This window comes from Geospiza fortis, unplaced genomic scaffold, assembly GCF_000277835.1.
Source record: "Geospiza fortis unplaced genomic scaffold, GeoFor_1.0 scaffold112, whole genome shotgun sequence".
Lineage (NCBI taxonomy): Eukaryota > Metazoa > Chordata > Aves > Passeriformes > Thraupidae > Geospiza > Geospiza fortis.
In genome coordinates this window covers 17,949,719-17,969,350 of record NW_005054298.1, presented here as the reverse complement: position 1 = coordinate 17,969,350, position 19,632 = coordinate 17,949,719, and the positions used below count along the sequence as shown (strand labels likewise).

General features: G+C 39.6%; 1 protein-coding gene across 1 annotated transcript in view; it reads right to left on the bottom strand.

Moving 5' to 3' along the window:
* Window positions 1-19,403, bottom strand: part of MYO3B (myosin IIIB) — a 191,987-nt gene extending 172,584 nt beyond the window's left edge. Inside the window, exons 1-3 of the mRNA XM_031058556.1 lie at window positions 19,070-19,403; window positions 14,189-14,254; window positions 13,952-13,988 (exon numbers count right to left, since the gene is read on the bottom strand). Coding sequence (XP_030914416.1) covers window positions 13,952-13,988; window positions 14,189-14,195 — 44 coding nt within the window. The 5' untranslated portion in view covers window positions 14,196-14,254; window positions 19,070-19,403. The remainder of the gene's footprint in view (window positions 1-13,951; window positions 13,989-14,188; window positions 14,255-19,069) is intronic.
* Between the last annotated feature and the right edge of the window lie 229 nt (window positions 19,404-19,632).

The following is a 19,632-nucleotide window of genomic DNA, read 5'->3' as shown; positions in this document are numbered from 1 at the left end:
CAGCACAGGAGGCACTCCTGACTCCATTGCTGAGTCACAAAACAGAAATCAACAAAAACATCCATTGCAATTTTGAGTACCACGGAAAATGAAGTCCCTGATCATTCACACATTTATTTGACTGCCAATTAATCAGTTCCAAGGACCTGATGCTGAAACAAATTCTGTATCTAGTCATTTAGCATTATTATAAATTAATTAAACATTATTAAGCAGAAATTATTTTCCAAGACCAGATCAAAATATCTGAAAGCCTGTTAAGAAGAACAGCTCAAACAATCAACTCTGATCAGTGGTGTTCCTATTGCAGAAATGCTATTTACATTAGCTACTGAAATAGAAATACAACAAGCTAAATACACTAAAGCAGTTACAAATGACTAACATCTAACACACCAGTTCCATCTCAGGCTGTGAACTCAGCACTGAACTAAAGCTTATAATCCCATGACCCCATTCAGCTATAAACTGCAGGTGGCAGATCAGGTGGCTACCAGGTACACTCCCCATGTGTGAAAAATCAATACCTGAGAAGGTTTTCTCTGCCTCCTTTGGTAGCAATTTACCTGGGCAAACAAAATGCATGTGTTAGTGCTAAAATGGAAGGATGAAGGGCTGCAACAGAATGGTGACCCACAGACCAAAACCAGGCTCTTCACTGCAGTGTTAATCAGAAAGTTTGATAAGCTTTGTGTACGGACAAGGAAGAAGAAATCTAAGAAAGATGTAGGATAAACTTTGGAAGAAAGTAACTGCAACCTTACATTAGTGACCTATTTTCTGAAACCAGCTTATCTTATATTGGATTTCTGTCCTGCTAAGCATATCAGAATTCTTCAGCACCAAGACAGCTTCCTCACAGGGAGAGCTTGTTTCAGCCAGTGCTGCACAGAACTGTGTGTTCCATGCACTGGTTTTCATGCCCAGTATTAGACAACAGTAGTGTGTGTAGTAGCTGTTAGCGTAAGATGCAGTCATGGAGCTACAAATAAATTGGCCCAATCCTAACAGCTTCACTTCACTAATGCTAAAGATCATCGTGACACTAATTGATACTGAGCTTGATCTATTTAACAAGTCTTTTACAAGCAGGAGTTGAAGAATTAAAGCCACTTTGTCATTCACACAGAGTGAGCAATAACTACTTAATATTTTGAAGGGATCTTCCTATTGTTTCACAATATACCTTAATTGTATAATGCAATCAATCATAATTCATCACCATAATTCTCCAGTATTTATTTTACAGCAGTTTTATTCTAATGCAGATTTTAATAAGAAGATATACTCTCTTTTATCCATAAGAAAAATAATAAACTATTAATCATGATATGAAGAATCTCTCTTAGTGCTGACAATGACTTCTTGCTTAGGATGAAGCATTTTCATCAGTGAGCTAGTTGTTATGCATTACCAGCTTGTGTGCAGTAGCCTAGCGTGACACCAATTTGCATAATTCCTGTCCTCTAACAGGCTTCAAAAATAATAATAGGCATATGAGATAGAATCCATTATTTTAAACTTATTTCAGCAGCTATCTTCAAGGAGCTGTTATCAGAAGAAGCTCTATAGAATTCAGTTTAATAAATTATAAATGTATTATTTGGGTTATGCTTTCTGGGCCTATAGCCATGTACATTGAATTCTGTAACAAAGACCAAGGCAAAACCACAAAGCAATTGGCTTGACACCTTCCCAGACAAGAGGCAGGACTGGGATACTAAGCAAGTTTGCAGATGATACAAAACTGGGAAGAGCAGCTGACTCCCTCAGAGGCAGGGAGGCCCTGCAGAGAGACATCAACAAATTAGAGGGCTGGGCAATCATCAGTCATATAAAGTTTAGGAAGGGAAAGTGCTGGATTCTGCACCTGGGATTGGGCAGCCCTGGATGCACAGACAGACTGGGGAATGAGGTGCTGGAGAGCAGTGCCACAGACAGGGACCTGGGGGTCCTGCTCACTGGCAAGATGGATGTGAGGCAGCAGTGCCCTGGCAGCCAGAAGGGACAAGCATGTCCTGGAGGCATCAGACACAGCATGGCCAGCCAGGCAAAGGAGGGATTGTCCCGCTCTGCTCTGGGGCCACCTCACCTCCAGTCCTGAGTGAGGTTTTAGCCACCACAATGTAAGGTATTAAACTACAGAGAAATGTCCAAAGAAGCACAATGAAGATGGTGAAGGCCTCGAAGGGGAGCTGTACGAAGACAGCTGAGGTCACTTGGCCTGTTCAGCCTGCAGAACAGACTGAGGGGAGACCTCATCACAGATCTACAACTTCCTTGTGAGGGGAAGAGGGAGGGCACCACTGATCTCTTCTCTTGGTGACCAGGGACAGGACCCAAGGGAATGGCCTGAAGTTGTGTCAGGAGAGGTTTAGGTTGGACATCAGGAAAAGATCTTTCACCTAATGGGAGGTCAGGCTCCCTGTGGAAGTGGTCACAGCACCAAGCTTGACAGAGTACAAGAAGCATTTGGACAATGCTCTCAGGCACATGGTGTGACTCTTGGGGATAGTGCTCTGCAGGGCCAGGAGCTGGACACAATGATCCTTGTGCGTCCCTTCCAACTCAGCATATTCTGTGATTCTGTGACTGTCTAAAGGTAGCTGGACAATGCCAGTATCCACTGCTGCTCACAGTCAACTTGAAAATCAGTTAGGATTTTGGGGGTACAGATAAAGAAAGACAGAGAGTGATACACACAGAAGCAGCTCAGAGTTACAAAACCAACTTTTTTTTCTGATCTGAACCCAAAAGAGACCTTACCACTTGTTAATATTAAGATAAAGCAAGAAGAATAATGTCTTAACCTACTGATATAACTACTGGTGGACCTTTTCTTATCTTCCTGGCTTCTGCATTTCTACACTGGGAATACCAAGTAATATTGCTGCAATTTTCCAATTCTCTCAGAGAGTAATCCAGTACAATGTCTGGCCTTATAAATTTGAAAAGTAATTTAGACCTTGGTCCACTTTACTACACATTCTGATATATGGTCCTCTATAAGAAAGATCTGATTTATCTTTATCACACGAGTCTACACAATTGACATTTAAGCCTGATGTCCACTAATACAAAAACACATCACCAAAATACTCGGCTATCCTATTAAGTGAAAAGATACAAGCACCCCAGGAGAAACAATAGATGCCAATACCGACAGGAGCAAAAATTCTCAGAGCTTGCTCCTGTCAGCTATTTCATACTGAGGAGCACTAATCAATTTCAATTCCTACTGATTCAGGGGATTTGAAGGAGATTAATGCCTCCAAGAGCTGAGATCTTGAAGAGAAACAATTTAGTAACAACAAAATTGTCCATGAACTTCCAGAATAGAATTTAAACACAGAATAAAGTACCAAACTAGCCTCTCCCCCAGATTAACTCTTGGGTTGCTGCAGATGGTCTGGAAGACACTTAAGAGAATTCCTGAACTTAATTTACAAAGAGAAAATATGACAGGTAAGAATGCCGTACCATACACTGGGTACAGTAACTATGACCTAGAATAATCAGCCTTCAGCAGTTCATTAGCAGCTATTCAGTTTTCTTTTATACATACTGTTCAGTTTATGTAACAGCTCTGTGTTCAGTACAGTGAAGTTTCAGAACTCGAAAGAAAAACGTTTTGTGATACCCTTCAAAAAAACAGAAAAAGAGAAGAGATAAAACAGTTGTATGTCACCAAAAGCAGCACTGAACTACCAGTTAAGGCAGACTAAAAGTAGATTAGATTGCACAGACAATATGAAACAGGATCTACTGTATTACATATTTAACTATGTTTCACCTTCAGCCATTTTCTATCACTTCATATGACAGTGGGTCACTTCCCCTTTAGTAAGGACACCCTTTGCAAACAGCCCTAGTTCCTAACTTGCTGTTTAAGCAGGGAGTACCTGCTAAAAGAACAAAGTTTGAAGCACCATAAAAGCAAGATGAGCAAAACAGAAGCTGACATGATCTAATTAAGAAGGATATCTTTATATAGTGTGAGTGATGCAGTGTAATGAGGATGCTCCTTTTACAAGACAGCATTACAAATAGAGCCTACATTTCAAATACAATCCTAAGAGTTCAGAGAACTCTTGACTAGAATTCACCTCCTGTACTGCAGAAATCATATTTTATATATTGTTCAGGTTCTATTTACAGATTAGACAAGCTAGTACCTTCCAACAGTAATACCTTGCATTGAAAGGTGTTTCCTATACAGACATCCCAAGCTACAACTCTACACATTACAGCAGTGTCCCACTGCAACAGCCCCGTCAGAATTGTCACCAGCTGTTGCCAGGCGCCAGTGCAGAGGCAGCCCCAGGGTTTGCTCTAAGGGTCCCTTGAAGCTCCAAGCAGGTACATTTAGTCCACAAAGTCACATGTCTGATGAGAGTATCCAATCTCAGTGAGCCACAGAGGCATGCTGGCAGCTTCTTCTCCCATGCCTTGAAACCCTCTCAGCTCCACAGCAAGGGTATTTTTAAACATATGTGTGAGGTGAAATAAATACACGCACAGACTTAAGAGGGTTTCTGAAAACCCCTTCAGCTATTGCAAGGAACATGAATAAACAATAAAAACAACAGATATCTTGTTTTGACTTCAATCTCAGCTTCCTGACATCTCAAACTCTTTCAGCTTTTTACTATAACCAGGAGTTCCCAGTCTCTCATTTCAAGCTTGTGTCATTTCCTCTGAAACACAATCGCTCTTTTCTAAATCCCTATTCCTGATCTCTGCAGCATGCTGGCTTTTTGTGAAAAGAGAGGCTGATTTTCCTTCAAAATGGCTGACAAGAATCCCCTTCCTCTAATCTTCTGCCCTGCCTTGCTAGGTCATTACTCTTCAAACACACTATGTGACCAAAACCTCTCACTGAATTTCAGCATCCCACTTTAAGTTTAAAGTTTGATAATTGATTTGTCACACTGAGTATTCAATCCTTTATTTAATGCCACGCAGTCATCAAAATTTAATTTTTCCTATTTGTTTTACTTTCGTTCTTTTTTTCCTCTAGCTTTTGGCAGGTGCAAAGTTTATCTACAGAAGCAGAAGCATATCAAATGAGGTAAATAAAACCACATTCAAAATGATACTTGTAGTCTGATAGATTTACACAAAAACCTTCCCAACGTGAAACAGAAATTACATATTGTATATAGATTCCTTGAATTGTCCCAGCTGTCAATATATTTTTACTATACTCACATTTCTGTAAATGGACTTTCTCCCATCACTACTCTTCACATAATGGAAGGTTTGTTACCCAGCTTAGAAAAACAATGCTTGCACCAACAAGATATTCCCTTGAGGGCGTTTCAGCAAAAACAATATATTGTGCTGCGTTTTTGGAAATTGTCATATCTGATTTATATCCTTGTGTTATCAATTTTACAAAGGTAATTCTCTATAATGAATTATTTATTTCCTGTAGTAATAGACACCTGAGATGGTCTTAAATATTTATATGTTTAGTTAATTCACTAATGAAAACTGAAGTAATTCTAAAATAGGATGTTATCTCAGAGGCATGGGGACCTTACAGTCTGCTCAACTTTTACATTAGTGAAGACAACCACTATGTGTGAAGCAACAGGAGGTGGAAGAGACCTGCTCCTGAGAGCATGGTACAACAATGGGCTAATGTATCAAGATAGAATATTTTTGTGTGTATCCCAGAAAAAAATTCTCACTTGTCTCTATATCTGTTCTTCCAATTTGTAAAACGTGTGGTAATATCCTCTAATCACACTCCTTTGCAATCCCTGGGCTTCTCACTAGCATTCCAGAGAGATTCCTCTTCAGCAATGGAAATAATCTCAGACAATGAGTTATTGGTTTGTCCATTGACCTGTGCAACTGCACTATCTTTACAGCATCTAAGAAATATTTTGGGTAGCTGGCTGCCTGAAAGTAGTTCAGTAGCACCTATGGATTGCAAGTCTACAGGCACAAATTCCTTCAAGTTACTTGGCGGTACTGGTATCACCCCACACCCAAACCAGGTCAACATAAACAGTAGAAAAAGAGTTTATTTACTGCATCCATAATAATACAAGGCAGTTTACCAAGGTTTGTGAAGTCAAAAGAGAATATAAAAATTGGAAGGAAAAAAAAAAAGGTCTGCATCCATTTAGACTCATATCCCCTTCATAATCCACCCATCTCTGGGGCAATTCCCCTATGTCTGCGCTTTCTAAAGCACACACTACAAGTCATTTATCTAAGAAGGCAGTAATCTGTTTGTCCATCAAATAATTGCTTTCCACCTTCTGGAGAAGTTGACTGCTTTAGGTCTCATGTAAAAAGTCTCACCTACCCCACAACATACTTTATTATTCTCATTTGGCTCAAATTCTTACAATCTATTGTGAAATATAACATTAGCTGGAAAATGGCCAAACCTCAGGGAAAAAAAAAACCTCTCTAAATGGTAACATTTACTTTTTACACATTTGTCATGTTGTAAATTCATAACCATCCTTTAAGCACACACATAAATGGAATCAGGATGTGTCTCATAGTTAAACAAGTCTTTTAACAGAAGCTGCATATGATAATAATGAATGTGTCTGAAGTCAGTGGTTTAGCATGCAATCCTATTTTTGAAGGATGCTGTAACAAAGCAAAAGTACTACTGCAAACATTAGGGAACAATGTTCCAGACTACCCATGCTGCTTTGCTCTCATCACTACTGAGAAAGGTCAGCTGCAAACAAATAATGATTCTGAAACTGCAAATTTTGTCTTAGCTTTGGGGGGAAAAAACCAACCCATCTGACAGAGACGGGTTGGGGAAAGCTACATTCTACTGGACTTGTTCTCTGAACAATAACTCTTTCAAGGACTTCAAATCTACAGTGATTTCAGAAATTATTCACAGGCCTCCTAGATTCCAGGAATAAAAAGGGAGGAGAAAAAATGAGGAGATGTAAGCCACAGTTCATTCTGTACTTTCAACTACTGATTGTCAGTGAAAAAGGAAGCAAAAATCTTTCAGATGATAAGATTCTAAAGCAGTGGATGTATTTGCTAATTCAGATGTAGAAAGGAAGTATAGTGCAATGTCACAAAATCAGAAGCCATATGGTACTCCACATAAAAACAAAATCCATTATAGGTTTGAGTTTCACTACATGTACAAAGAAAACACTTAAAAATGTGACTGTCAAAAGAAGAAGAGACAACCATGCAAATTTAAAAGTTAAATAGGTCACTGGTAGAGAACTTAAGGAAAATACTGAAAACTCAGAATTAATCCTTGACAAGGCAATTAGATTGTGTCAGCAATTGAAGTCATTCATGCCAGAAGGACTCCAGTCTTGAGTGGGCTGTACTTTGATATAATGAAGGTGTTCATGAATCCAAAACATTAGGAGAAAACAGACCTGCAGCACACAGGCATGTGAGCTCTGACTGAAGCAAGAGCAGCATGTAAAACTGCATGTAGTATTGCAAAAGCTTGCAGTGTCAGGGCACTTCTCATGGAAGCTGCATTTAACCAGAGGCTATTGTCCTTGGTCCCTGTCCAGGCTATCCTACAGCCATGTCTCTGCCCAAGCATGTACCCCACTCATCCAGACCCAGGCACTAACCCATGGACTTGATCTTCCCAACAGATCTGGAGTCTGCCTTGCTCCTCCACACTGGCCTGGCCATCACTGCACTGTCAGCTGACTGGCTGCCATCCCTGGGCTGCCTGTGGTCCTTACAGGATGCCCCAGCTATGGGCCATGGCCCTGCTGCCTCAGTGGCACCCTTGGCTCCTCTGCCCCCCCAGGGCAGCCCAGCCCACACTGCAGAGGGCCTGCTGGTACTTTACTCAAGCCTTTTTTCTGCTAGCCTCCCTCAGAACATGCAAATCATTGCACACTTTTCAAACCAATGAGTAGTGAGACCTGCAGACCCCTGCGTGTGTATCAAGACATAAAACCAGTGAGACCAAAGAGCCTGATTAACGCATGAGCCAGATACATTTTTCTCATGATCACTATTTTCACCTTCTAAAGAGGAAGACAAATGAAGGTGCAAATGCTACAGCATTACCTGGTTACAACTGTTAGGGTTCACAGACTCTTAAACAAATATTTTTGTCTGTTCCTTATGGTAACACTGTTTCTATAGAAAATATTAATTGAAATTAAAAGGAATGTAGTGTGGAACTTGTTATGCAAATATTTTAAGGCAAGCAAACGCCTTTTTGTCCTTTTTTTCTTTTCCTTTTCCTCCTTCACACAGAATAAGCAAGCATTTGAGGCCATAAGGACATTCTGTTCTTAGTTAAGTAATTATTTAGACAACCAATATTTAATTACAGAAAAAGCCACACTGTAAAGTAGAACCTTATTTCAGATACAGCTTTTTAAAAAATCCTCTCTCCTAAAACCTAATTTCAAATTTGATAATTTTCTTTCTTCTATTAAATAGACAGCTCCTATAGAATCCTGGCAATTCAGTATGTATTATTTAACAAAATTAGTCTTTGCCAGAAATGATAAAATTATTCTGATTTGTATGTCTCTGGAATTCATGCAAGAGCAAGATCAAGTTTGAACACTAACAAAGTATTCTTCTGCCTAATGAAATATTCATACTCATTTGTCATCAAGACTTTAATAAGGAGGAATACAGCCTTCTCACTTCTATCTGTAAAGGACTAGCAAAGATCTTTACTTCATTTAATTCTGAATGTCTCCTGAACCACTCCTAATAATTTCCTTTTCCTGTATAACACAGTACTAGATACATTTAAAATTTACTTAGAAAGATGACTCCATATTTCAGGTAGAAAAATAAAGTTTATACACATGCATCACTCAAAACTTACAGTAGTTTTTCACCATTAAAACTTCAAGCTACCACTATATTTTCTGCATCTTTCCAGATGTATCATTAAGATCAGAAAAATCAGATTAAATAAAGAATAAAAGCTACACCACAGCATGGGGAGGCAAATACAACAAAACTTTAAGACAGCTTTATCAAAAACCATACCTTGAGGAAATGCCACCATTGCAGCCTTGTCCACAGTACAACCTTGAAGCCTAAAATGCTGTTTTTTCCATTTCACTTCTTGTGGAACTAATCAGATATCAGAAGATGTGCCCCTGAACACAGAATTTTACATGTGGAAAAACCACCCTAATTTAAGAAGGGGGAAGCAGGGTGTGGATTCTTCTCCACAACTTTTTATGGGGAAAGCACTTTATCCGATTTAACAAGTACACAAAATTGCATTATCAGGTGTTCCTTGTACATATTTCATCCTCAGTCTTTCAGCCTGTCACAAAGAGCTCAGTCACTTTCCAGCTCAGACAGCAGATGAATTTTCTATTCCAAAGGCCTTTTGGCAGATTGGTCAACAAGTGTTCTTTTCACAGCAGCCGATTTGTTGCTATGAGGGAACATGAAACCAAACACATTTTCTTGGGAGTGCTGCTAAATTCTGTGAAGTTCCCAGCTGAGCAAACTTAAGTCATCAGAAATCACCATATTACCACCTTTTGCCCAGCTAATAAATCAGTTAATTTCTCTGTATTACAATATCTATTATTACAGTCAGTCACCATAGTCCTTCACTCTTGAAACTGGAAAGAGGTCAAACTATCCCTAGTGAGAAGCAGCTTTGCCTTACATGAATCACCCACGTATTTCTTTAGTTTATCATTAGCTGACTTCTGCAGAGCCTCCATACCTTCGGCCAACATATAAATTACTTCTGGAGCTATAAAACAAACATCAGCAAGGGAGTTGTACTAACATCACTTTCCTACATATTAGCAGTTGTTAAATTCACTTAATCTAACAGCAGTCCTTCCTCCTCATTTGAGGACAATATACACGGTGTTCAATACAGCAATCAGTTCAGTTTTATAATCATTCTTCACTAAGACAGTGCTTCACCACAAACCATGAGGCATCATACCAGACACAGCTTATAAGCAAATTGCTTACCGTTTGGCATATATAAAATGTTCATTACAAAACAATGTAAGATTGAAAAATATCCTTTTAATTTAACTAATGGGGAATTTTCCTCATTAACATAGTTGCAAATGATTTTCAACGATTTTCCAAAACTAAAAAAGATAAAGTGATTTTTAAATACTCTTGACTTCTGAAGATACACTCTTTTTTCCTTGAATTCATTTTTAACCACAGGAAGCTTTGTGAATTATGTACTATATCTATTGTATCTATCTCATCATCTTTCCTGGCTGGCCTCTCAGAACCATTAATTCAATGCTCCATCTGCTACAGTTGCTCATACCACAGATGACATTTACGTTAGGTTTGTTTCCTCAGAAGAAAATATATTGGAAAAGGTAGTCTGACAGGTCTTTATATCCATTTCACAGGCTAAACACAAGTTATAAAGATCATTCCTGTAACAACTGACAGAAATGATGAGAGAACAAGTGGAGACAACAGGATGTGCACCAAACATGCCCTCTTCTTTCAAGGGAATTGGAATTATTCACATCTATCATTCATCCTTCCAGTAGGTTTAAAATAACAGTGTAAAAAATACACCAGGAGACATGAAAAAGGCCATCCACACTGCAACACCACTCTACATGTTTTACAACTCCTCCTGCTTGATGCAGGAAAATTGCAATCAAAGGCAATATTGCATTCTTTCAATATCAGAAATATTTTTTTTTCTTTCAGAACAGATTTTATACCAACTCTGTAGAGCAAACAGAATGACGTAAGAAATAGCTCAGCGAGAAGTTGTATGGACATACTACAACATGGCAGGATTGACTGTCCCATGGCAGAGAGTGGGTCAGTGAGTATTATTCACATCCAGACTGTCCAGTAACATATTTACAGATCAGAAACTCAAAGAACCCTGAAGCAGAACAGCTTCCGCTCTCCATAAACCTCCAGGTTTTAACACTTTTTAAGGTATTAAAAAGTATGCAGTAAGTGGGACAGGGAAATTTGCAACAATTTTTCCTTTTTCTGAATAAAAAAACCCTCACCTATATGGAATAACAACTTTTAAAAATGTTTTTTAAAACAAATGCCTCAGTAGGATGACAGATTCTGCAAAATCTGCGGTGAGCTGCTAAGCATTTGCATGAAAATAATTTTCTACCATCAGCCAGAGTCTGGGTATGTTCGGAGGACTGACCTTCAGGATGCCTTAGTCCCATAGGAAACTTTTACTCTGAAAAATCACTGCACCACACTAAGCTACTTCTCCATTTACATATTTTCTTGTTCATAGTAATTCTTACTTTGTGTTAAAATTTTGTATGTATTCTGTACATGCTTACAAACAATAAAAAAAGGAGAGAGAGTGAAAGAGAGAGGGAGAAAGAGAGATAATTACTGAAAATGTTTGTCCTGTATGTCTTTCAGGCCCAAATTAATCACAATTCATTTCTACCCTTCTGTTCATGCCAGGCTGGGTAACAGAGAATAGTAGGAAAAGGAAGACCATGGACGAGATTTAGAACTCTCAACAGCACTGGTCACCAAAGACTGACAGAACAAATTATTCTTACCGTGAATTACCACGAACCATTTCCCTCTTTCTGTCACATTTGCACAATCCCTAAGGTGAGGGTAGAAGTAGCAGAGAATACTACTAGAATCAGGAAACTTTTCACCTGGAAGAGTTCAGTAAATTCTATTTGTGCAGGGAAGTATTTAGGAAACAAAACAATGGATGGGATTTTTCTTTTTCCAAGAAGCAGCCAAATGCAAAGACAAGATTCTCTTTGGGATCAGGACCACTGTTCTAGTTCTGTACCTACCTAGGGAATCATAATGAGTGGAGATAGCACTCTTCCAAACTGTTTTAAGCAGCATTTGCTGTTGTTTCAGATTTCAGTGCCATGAGAAAATGTTCCTTAAATATTTCTACATTTTCCTTTATTATCCACAAAAAAGTGCCAGAGATGCCTCTACCTTCTACCTATTTTTACATACAATATATCACTTCCATATGAATCTCAAATCTCTATTTTAGTGTCTGCTTACAGCCGTCCTTAAGCTGCCCATGGGAAAACAAGTGACCTCCCCTTTGCAAGATACCTCCCCTGCTGTAGGATATTATAAAGCCTTTACCAAAACATTTACAATATGCTGCTTATTAGTGACACAGGGTCCTCCTAAAAAACTGTTCTGCAAAAAACTTCTATCTCCTTAAAGTCACAAGTAGAAGATAGAACACCTGGAACAAGGAGATGCAGCTTAAAAGCTCTATTTGAGACCTGGCTCCAAATGTAAGAAAGAGGAAGGGCTGGGAAGACAGACAAGGTAAGGTACATCTGCATACCTACAAGTTCAATACAGCCTCCATCGTAGAGTCAGAACTGTGTCAAGGATAGGGTAGAAGATTTACTTGGTACTATGACAACCTGATTCACCTTGGGCTTAGGGCAGCCTTACCAGTAAAGGTATCATCACTGCACTCCACAAGATCCTCCACATAGTCCCCAAAACACATTTATATATTTTCAAGTCACAAAGTATTTTGGAGAAGAACCTGTGGCATATACCAGAAATCACTGTGCATTCTATAGATATATCTACCTTGCAAAAACAGCTTTGTCAAGGACACAGGCATCTGCTAGCTAACAGGAGTCAAATCTTTTATACACATGGATAACTGTGTATCTCTGCAAAAACTGTGCTAATCTAACTAGATTTTGTCTTGCAAGGGTGAAGATCACCTCAGCACGACAGTGCCAACTGTCCTGTCATTAGCTCCATTATCACAACGACTTAAAAAGAGCTATTCTTGCTACTACACACATACATGCAAGAACTTTGGGCTTTTTTAGAAAGAGCTAACACTTAGTGTGCAAATCCTTAGCTGCAAATTGGTACCTACAGCATTAATATTTTCAGTTAATTGATTCTGCCTTTAAAAATTTTTGATAATGAAATCCCCAGTTTTCATTTCACAATAGGTTGACACTGACAGAGCCATGAATCCTGATAAGAAAGAAAGCTACCATTTTATTTCTTTGGCAATGAATCCAAGCAGGAAAAGGTACACCATGAGTCAATTCTTCAGACAGGAGTTATAATGAAAGCAGTAGAGGCTGCACTCTTCACAATCCATCCTTTCTTATTGTATCAAGGTTGTAAAAGCTTATTCCTCCTCTAATACTCGAGGCACTGCCCCACATCATAACTATCAACACTACAAACTCCTACGTCAAAACTAATAGCCTTTAAGGTGTGGTTTCTAACAATCATTCTTTGGAAGGAAGACAACAGGTAAGGCCTGTAGAAACTAAGCACTGAATTTTCTTTCAGAGGTGAGACTAAAAAGAGTTACTTAAAAATCATACCTAAGAATTTTACCAGTGACAGAGATTTGTATTTCATCATGCCACAGACCACTCAGTTCAAAAGTCTCTCTTCAGCAAGTAGTTCCTGAACAGCACTAGAAAGAAAAGGGGCTGAAAAAACCCAAAATTACATGGGCAGTTCTACCCTTAGGGAATGTTCAAACATAGAATTACACCTCTAGTGCAACCTAGCAAGTATAGCTGGGCTGTTATAGAAAAGATTGGGCATACAGGAAAGTATGAAGGCCTCACTGCAAAGCAACAACTGTCAGTTACTGTTAGATTTAATCACATGTTCTCCATAACTTTCACAGCATTCTTGGCATTAAGATGAAATTAGGAATCAGCTATTTTGCCCAGTTCACTAGCTTAATTTCATTACATGAGAAACAAAAAACAAAACAAAACAAACAAAAAAACCCCCACAAAACAACAAAACCAAAAAACAAATTAATAAATACAGCTCCAAGCAGAGGAAACAGGCCCCAGCTACCAGCTGACATCTCTAGGACCATAACGACTTGTTAGCAGAATGAGACAAGAATTTGTCTATTTTGTGGAAGTAAGTCAGAACAACACATTTAGTTTTTCTCCAGGGCACCATAGATGACAACATTTAAAAACTTCCTTACCTAAACTGGTTTGCTTCAGGACTTGCTGCATTCTCATCTGTTGCAACAAGAAACAGAAAAAGCAAAAGCTTGACAGTCTTCAAGACACTTGAGATCTCTGGCATTTTTCCAGATATTTCAAAGTAACAGGCTGCCCAAGCTGGTGGTTGGTACAAACCTGACTGCATTTTAATTCTATTCCAAAGCTGACTAACAACAAAAGAGAATAGGTGAAAAACTAAAGGTTCAATTCCTTACCTGACATAGCTTCTGCTAGCCATATGCTCAACCCAGCAAAATGTACTGTCTCTCTGAGCAATAAACCTAGAATAGGCAAAGGCTGAATTATTAACAAGAACATGAGGAGGCCTTAAAAGCACACGATGAATGAAACAGAAATACAAAGCTCACAGTCTGATTTAGTTTGTAAAGTAAACTTAGCTCAGTTGATCTATTTTGAATACTAAATGGCACATGGAAAGAAGCAGGATGGTGTTTTATTGTAATGCAGGGGAATGATGAACACAGTCCCCTAAACTGTCTTCTTACCAGTCTCTCACAATGTAGAATTTGACTAAAACAGAAAAATCTGACTTTTATTATATGGTGGTTGTATTACATTCCCATTCCACTGGTCACCTCTTTTCAGTCATTAATTGCTAATGTGCTTCCAACACTCTATTTTGGCCTCCAGGTTTTTGTACCAAACATTGTAGACGTGCTCTTCAAGCAACTTACAACTGCACTGATACTGTCTCCAGGTTCATACTGTATTTCAGATTTAAAATTGGGTCATCCAATTAACTTTTAATATGGCACAGCACAACAGGAATGAAAGCTACAGATATCTAGGCAAAGGCTGGCTTTTACATAGCTTTGTGTCTTTGGATACTGCTGATAGCAACTAGAAAGTACCAACCAATATAAAAAACCTTGCCAGGACAAAAGGAGATATTGACACCAATTTATCCTCTCAAGAGAGAATTTTCTAGTTCCTCTGTATTCTGTTCTGCAGAATTCTTATTATCACTTTAACTGCCATGAAGCAGACACTAATGATTAGCACAGCATTCAGAAAATTACATTATCTGTCCAGGCACTTCATACTGTTACATCTAAAGGTTGGGTTCCTAATTCTAGGGGTGGGAGACACAGGACTCATCTTAAGTACGCAAATGTGAATATCCACGTGGAAGTTGGACATTTAAACCAACATTCACAACAATGAGAAAACAGGACCAGCATATGAAGCCTGGAGGGGTGCATCACTCAGGAAAATAAAGTCTTTGTCTGCATGGTGCCTCTGGGAAACTGGAATCAAGAGATTTAACTTCCTTACTTAAATACTTCCCCTTCCTTGGAATTCACCTTTCTTTCTTATACCTTAATCTCAACTCCCTACAGGTTTGAATCACAGGCAGCCAAAAGTAAAGCAGCAGATTCCCACCTTTAGACACAAAGGAAGATTAACAATTAGTTCCTGAATTACAGAGATTAATATTAGTTTCAGGTACATACAAGGCAGGAAGCATGTGTTTATTAACAGATATACTATTTGCTTTATAGAGTTGACCTTGCTATTTAATACACTATTTTCAGTCATTGCACACAATGCAGAAATAGTAATTCAGCTCAGATTAAATACAAGTAGATTTTTTTTTCATCAAAATGCCAAGCTTAATATATTGTTGAAGCTTTCAGCCATGAACACTGACCCCCTCTGAAAATTATATCCCTTTCAAGTGTTTCAGGTTGCTAACTACAGAAACCTCCAGGGGTTACTGCAAGCATTGCTCTGTGAATTGGAGGAGTAAATGAATCATTATTATTTCTGCCACAGTAGTGGCATGAGCCTGAAGGAGATGAAATTTTCTTGGAAATTCTGGAAAGCGTATGTGATGTGAGAAAGGTCAAAGCAAAACAAAAAAAGTCCATACAGTATATTAGGAAAGCAGCTGAACAGACTGATAGCAGTAATTATGCCATTATTTCAAGTGGGCTGAACGTATTCCACATTCCCCAGTGTTCTGAATGCAACTCTCTCCACAGTCAGTATACTACCATGCTTCAGGAGATGAATAAATTTTCCTGAATTTTCATCTATTTCGTAAGAAATACTGTAAAATTAGCTTAGTCCACTGTTTTCATACATGTAGTTCTGCAAATGTCTCCTTTTTCCACATACAGTGTCAGTACTCCCTCTCCACACAGCAGGATAGAGGCCATGTCTGAGGAAGAAACTAGGTGAGGGGTGGAGGAAAAGAGGACCAGTCAGCAAGAAGCTATGACACAACTTGTTCCTTACAAAGCACCACCACCAGTGAATGAAAAACGTTGTACTTCCTCCCCCCTCACCACATGCCAATTCTCAGCTGTGTTCAGCAGAGCTTTACCCTACTGTATAGCACTCGGATGAAAAAGCTCAGCATTACACTGCCAGACATTTATCCCAGAGCAGTGCCATTCAGCTGCCACACAGCCTTTCAACTTTGGCAACAGGGAAGCATGTATGGCCTTACACAATGCATTATTCAGAGAAGTTCCCTTTCCCAGAGAAGGAGAAATTCCTTGCAGCGATTTTGCACAAATAAACAACAAAAGTTTCTCAAATTATTTGCCAGATTTCTGATGTGGTGCTGTGTTTCTTCATTATTTATGTCACATGTTCAACTCTCAAAACAAGAGCTGTGCAGAGATGTGAAAGATGTATGAAAAACAGAACAAGTTAGGAAGGAACTAGCAGAAGATGGATTTCATGCATTTTATTTCTCCATCTCCATTTCTACCTGAAGAGCTGTTACCCCACTTCCACAGAGGAATGGATGTTTCCCTCAGCTGCACACTGTAACGCCCCAGGTGACATCACCTTCACTGTGTCCTTTTAGATTTTCCGGCTGCAGCTCCCTTACCTTCGCCCTATCACCCCTCTCCATTTTAGGAGCAACATGGCTTTATCAAGCAGCAAATGAGTCCTCATGCTGGATTCCTCAGGTTAGCACTACGAGGAATATGCCTCCGTATTTTCACATGTAACACAGGAGTCTTTACTAAAAATGCCACTCTGAACTTGTGTCTTGGATGATTCCAGCCCCATTGCAGCTTGTTTACTCTGCTGCAGTAGAGTTCAGTTTAAACTCATAAAAATTAGAACAGTAACAACAAAATTCCTACTGAATGAAGTGCTGATTCTTCCTGCAGGTGCAGAGCATTCCCAACTTCCCTACAGCAATCAAGCCCAAGGCATCCCTCTGCTCCCTGGTTCTCTACATTACTGAAGTTCAGTGGTAGAGTAGATTGGTAAAAAGTTTAGTGTTCACCTGACCAGTTATGCTCAGGGTTTGTATGAGGCTTTTTTTCTCCTTCTCCTTTTCTGTTACTGATCCATAGGCCCTCCTCTCTTGTATTTTGGATCATGAGAATTCACTTCTAATGGCAGTAAGTTTGGAAAAGCTAATGAAAGAGCAGCTACAGGCACAGAATGTATCTCACTAAGTGTGTTCAGATGATAACTTAAAACTAGGGCTAGGTTAAAAAAAACCCAAACAACAAAAACCAAATCTTTAAGCAGAACAAAAGTAAACCCTTATGATAACTTTCAGGACTTCAAACCCCCTTCCTGTACACAAATGTTCTTTGATTACTCTCACAGCATGGCACAGTGCATCAGCACTTAATCCATTACTCTCTTCTTCTCCAGTTTCTCAGTGGCCAGAAGGCTGGTAATGACAGTAACTTCTGTCTTTGTAACACAAAATGCTTCGCTTCCCCAGACAGCCTGCACTCAGGAGTCCCCTGTTAGCGAGCCTCTCCAGGCATTAGCACAGCAAGAATCATTGTCTTTGTCCAATGAACTTTTTATAGAGAAAGCATTTGGCAAAAACACTGCAAACCAGTCCTGCAAGCTCTTAAAGCAACCAAATAGCCACAGCACTACTAACTAAATCCCTCTTCTCTAGAGTTAGAAAATCAACAATATAGATGCAGTATTTCTTCACATCAAGAATTCAGGATGGTACTGGAGAATTCACTTACTCTGCACGTACACCAGCAGGGCAGCACGTAAGGCTGAGGAAGGAATCTCCCAGTGGCCCTCTCTCCAATGTGCACACACACAGTGCTGCAGCTAATGTTCCCACAGCTCCCTAACCATGGAACACCACCAAGCAGCACATGTCAGCACAGAAGTTCATATTCTCCCTGTTTCTAAAACAATCCATTTGCACTTAAACTGACTTCCCATTTTAAAAAGGGTCTGAAATGGCTTTTAGAAATCTATATCCACCTTGACTCCTAGCCAGATTACTATATGAAAATCTTAGCCCAAAGGAAAAATAGCTCTGCTTGGTTCAAGCCATTTTTATTGTTTGAATAAAACCTGGGTGAACGCTTTCATTTTTGTGTAACAATGTCAATAATTAACTCCCACTTGGATTAACATTTGAAGGATTAAATTATATAAAGCTGGAATATTAACTGCATTACAATTTGAATTTGACATTAAGAATGAGTTGGATTTCAATTTGGGAATATAAAAAGGGTCTTGAAAAAGGATTTTATGTGTTTTCAGAACATATTCTGCAAGACTCCACAGTAGGTTAAGATACAATTTATAGCTTTTGACAGAAAAAAAACTCAGTAACTGCATCTAACTTGCTGACAGTGACCTCTGTTACTATACATCACGCTAACTGAAATTTCTGTTTAAGAACATAATTTTCCACCTAATAATTGCAGAAAACCTCAAAACACTGATCCTTGGTTTCCAGTGCAATTAAACTGAAATTCCAGAGTGCAGCTTTTGAAGGGGCAGATGAAGCAAGAAAACCTAGCTTTTAAAAATGAAAACTAAAAACCATTTTGTATTCACAAAACTAAATGCACCACTTCAGAGAAACAAATAGTAAGACATTTTAAGTTAGCCTTATCTCAATCTGTGTGCAGCACTGCCTATGGATAACAGTACCTTTCCTTCCTTTTGCTAATAATTGCATACCTGTATGTACCCAGGAGGAAGATTTGCTTAAATGAATTTATCAAGTGTTATCATAGTATTTGCAATGTATATTATGGTCCACTAGTTACTATAGGTCGCTTAAGGAAATACTATACACTAGAGCTAGATCTATTCAGGGAACTTACAGAAACTTTTCTTCAGTTATTCATGGCCTTGTCCCGATGGGCCTGAATCCCGTATCACGCCTACTTACTTCTTGCCTTGTAGTATCTTCTGCCACTTACAATCATGGAGATTTTTTTTCTCCTGAGCATTCCTCACCTATGATTTTGGAAAAACAGGTACAGTTGGTCGCCCCCCCGGAGGCGGGGTACCCGCACAGCCCCAGCAGCAGCGCTCCCAAGGGCGCTGCCGCCCGTGCCCCCAGGCAGCAGGACCCAGCTCAGCGGGGCTGAGGCCACCTCCCTCCCCGCCTAAGTCCGCGGGGCTGAGAGCAGACTTCGCTGGGGCCAAGACCGGCTCCCGGCGACACTGATAAGCCCTGCCAGCAGCGACTCGCTAGAGAGGTGACAACCCCTGCCTGGCTCTGAGCGCCAGAGGACCGCAAGCCTTATGGCGAACGCCATTTCGAAGCCCCTCTCGGTTGAGGTGCGACTCCCAACCCAAGCGGCGGCGGGGCGGCCCCGCAGGGCCGGAGAGCTGGCGGGAGCTGGGCACACCTGAGAGAGAAAATGTTCTCTCTGTCTCG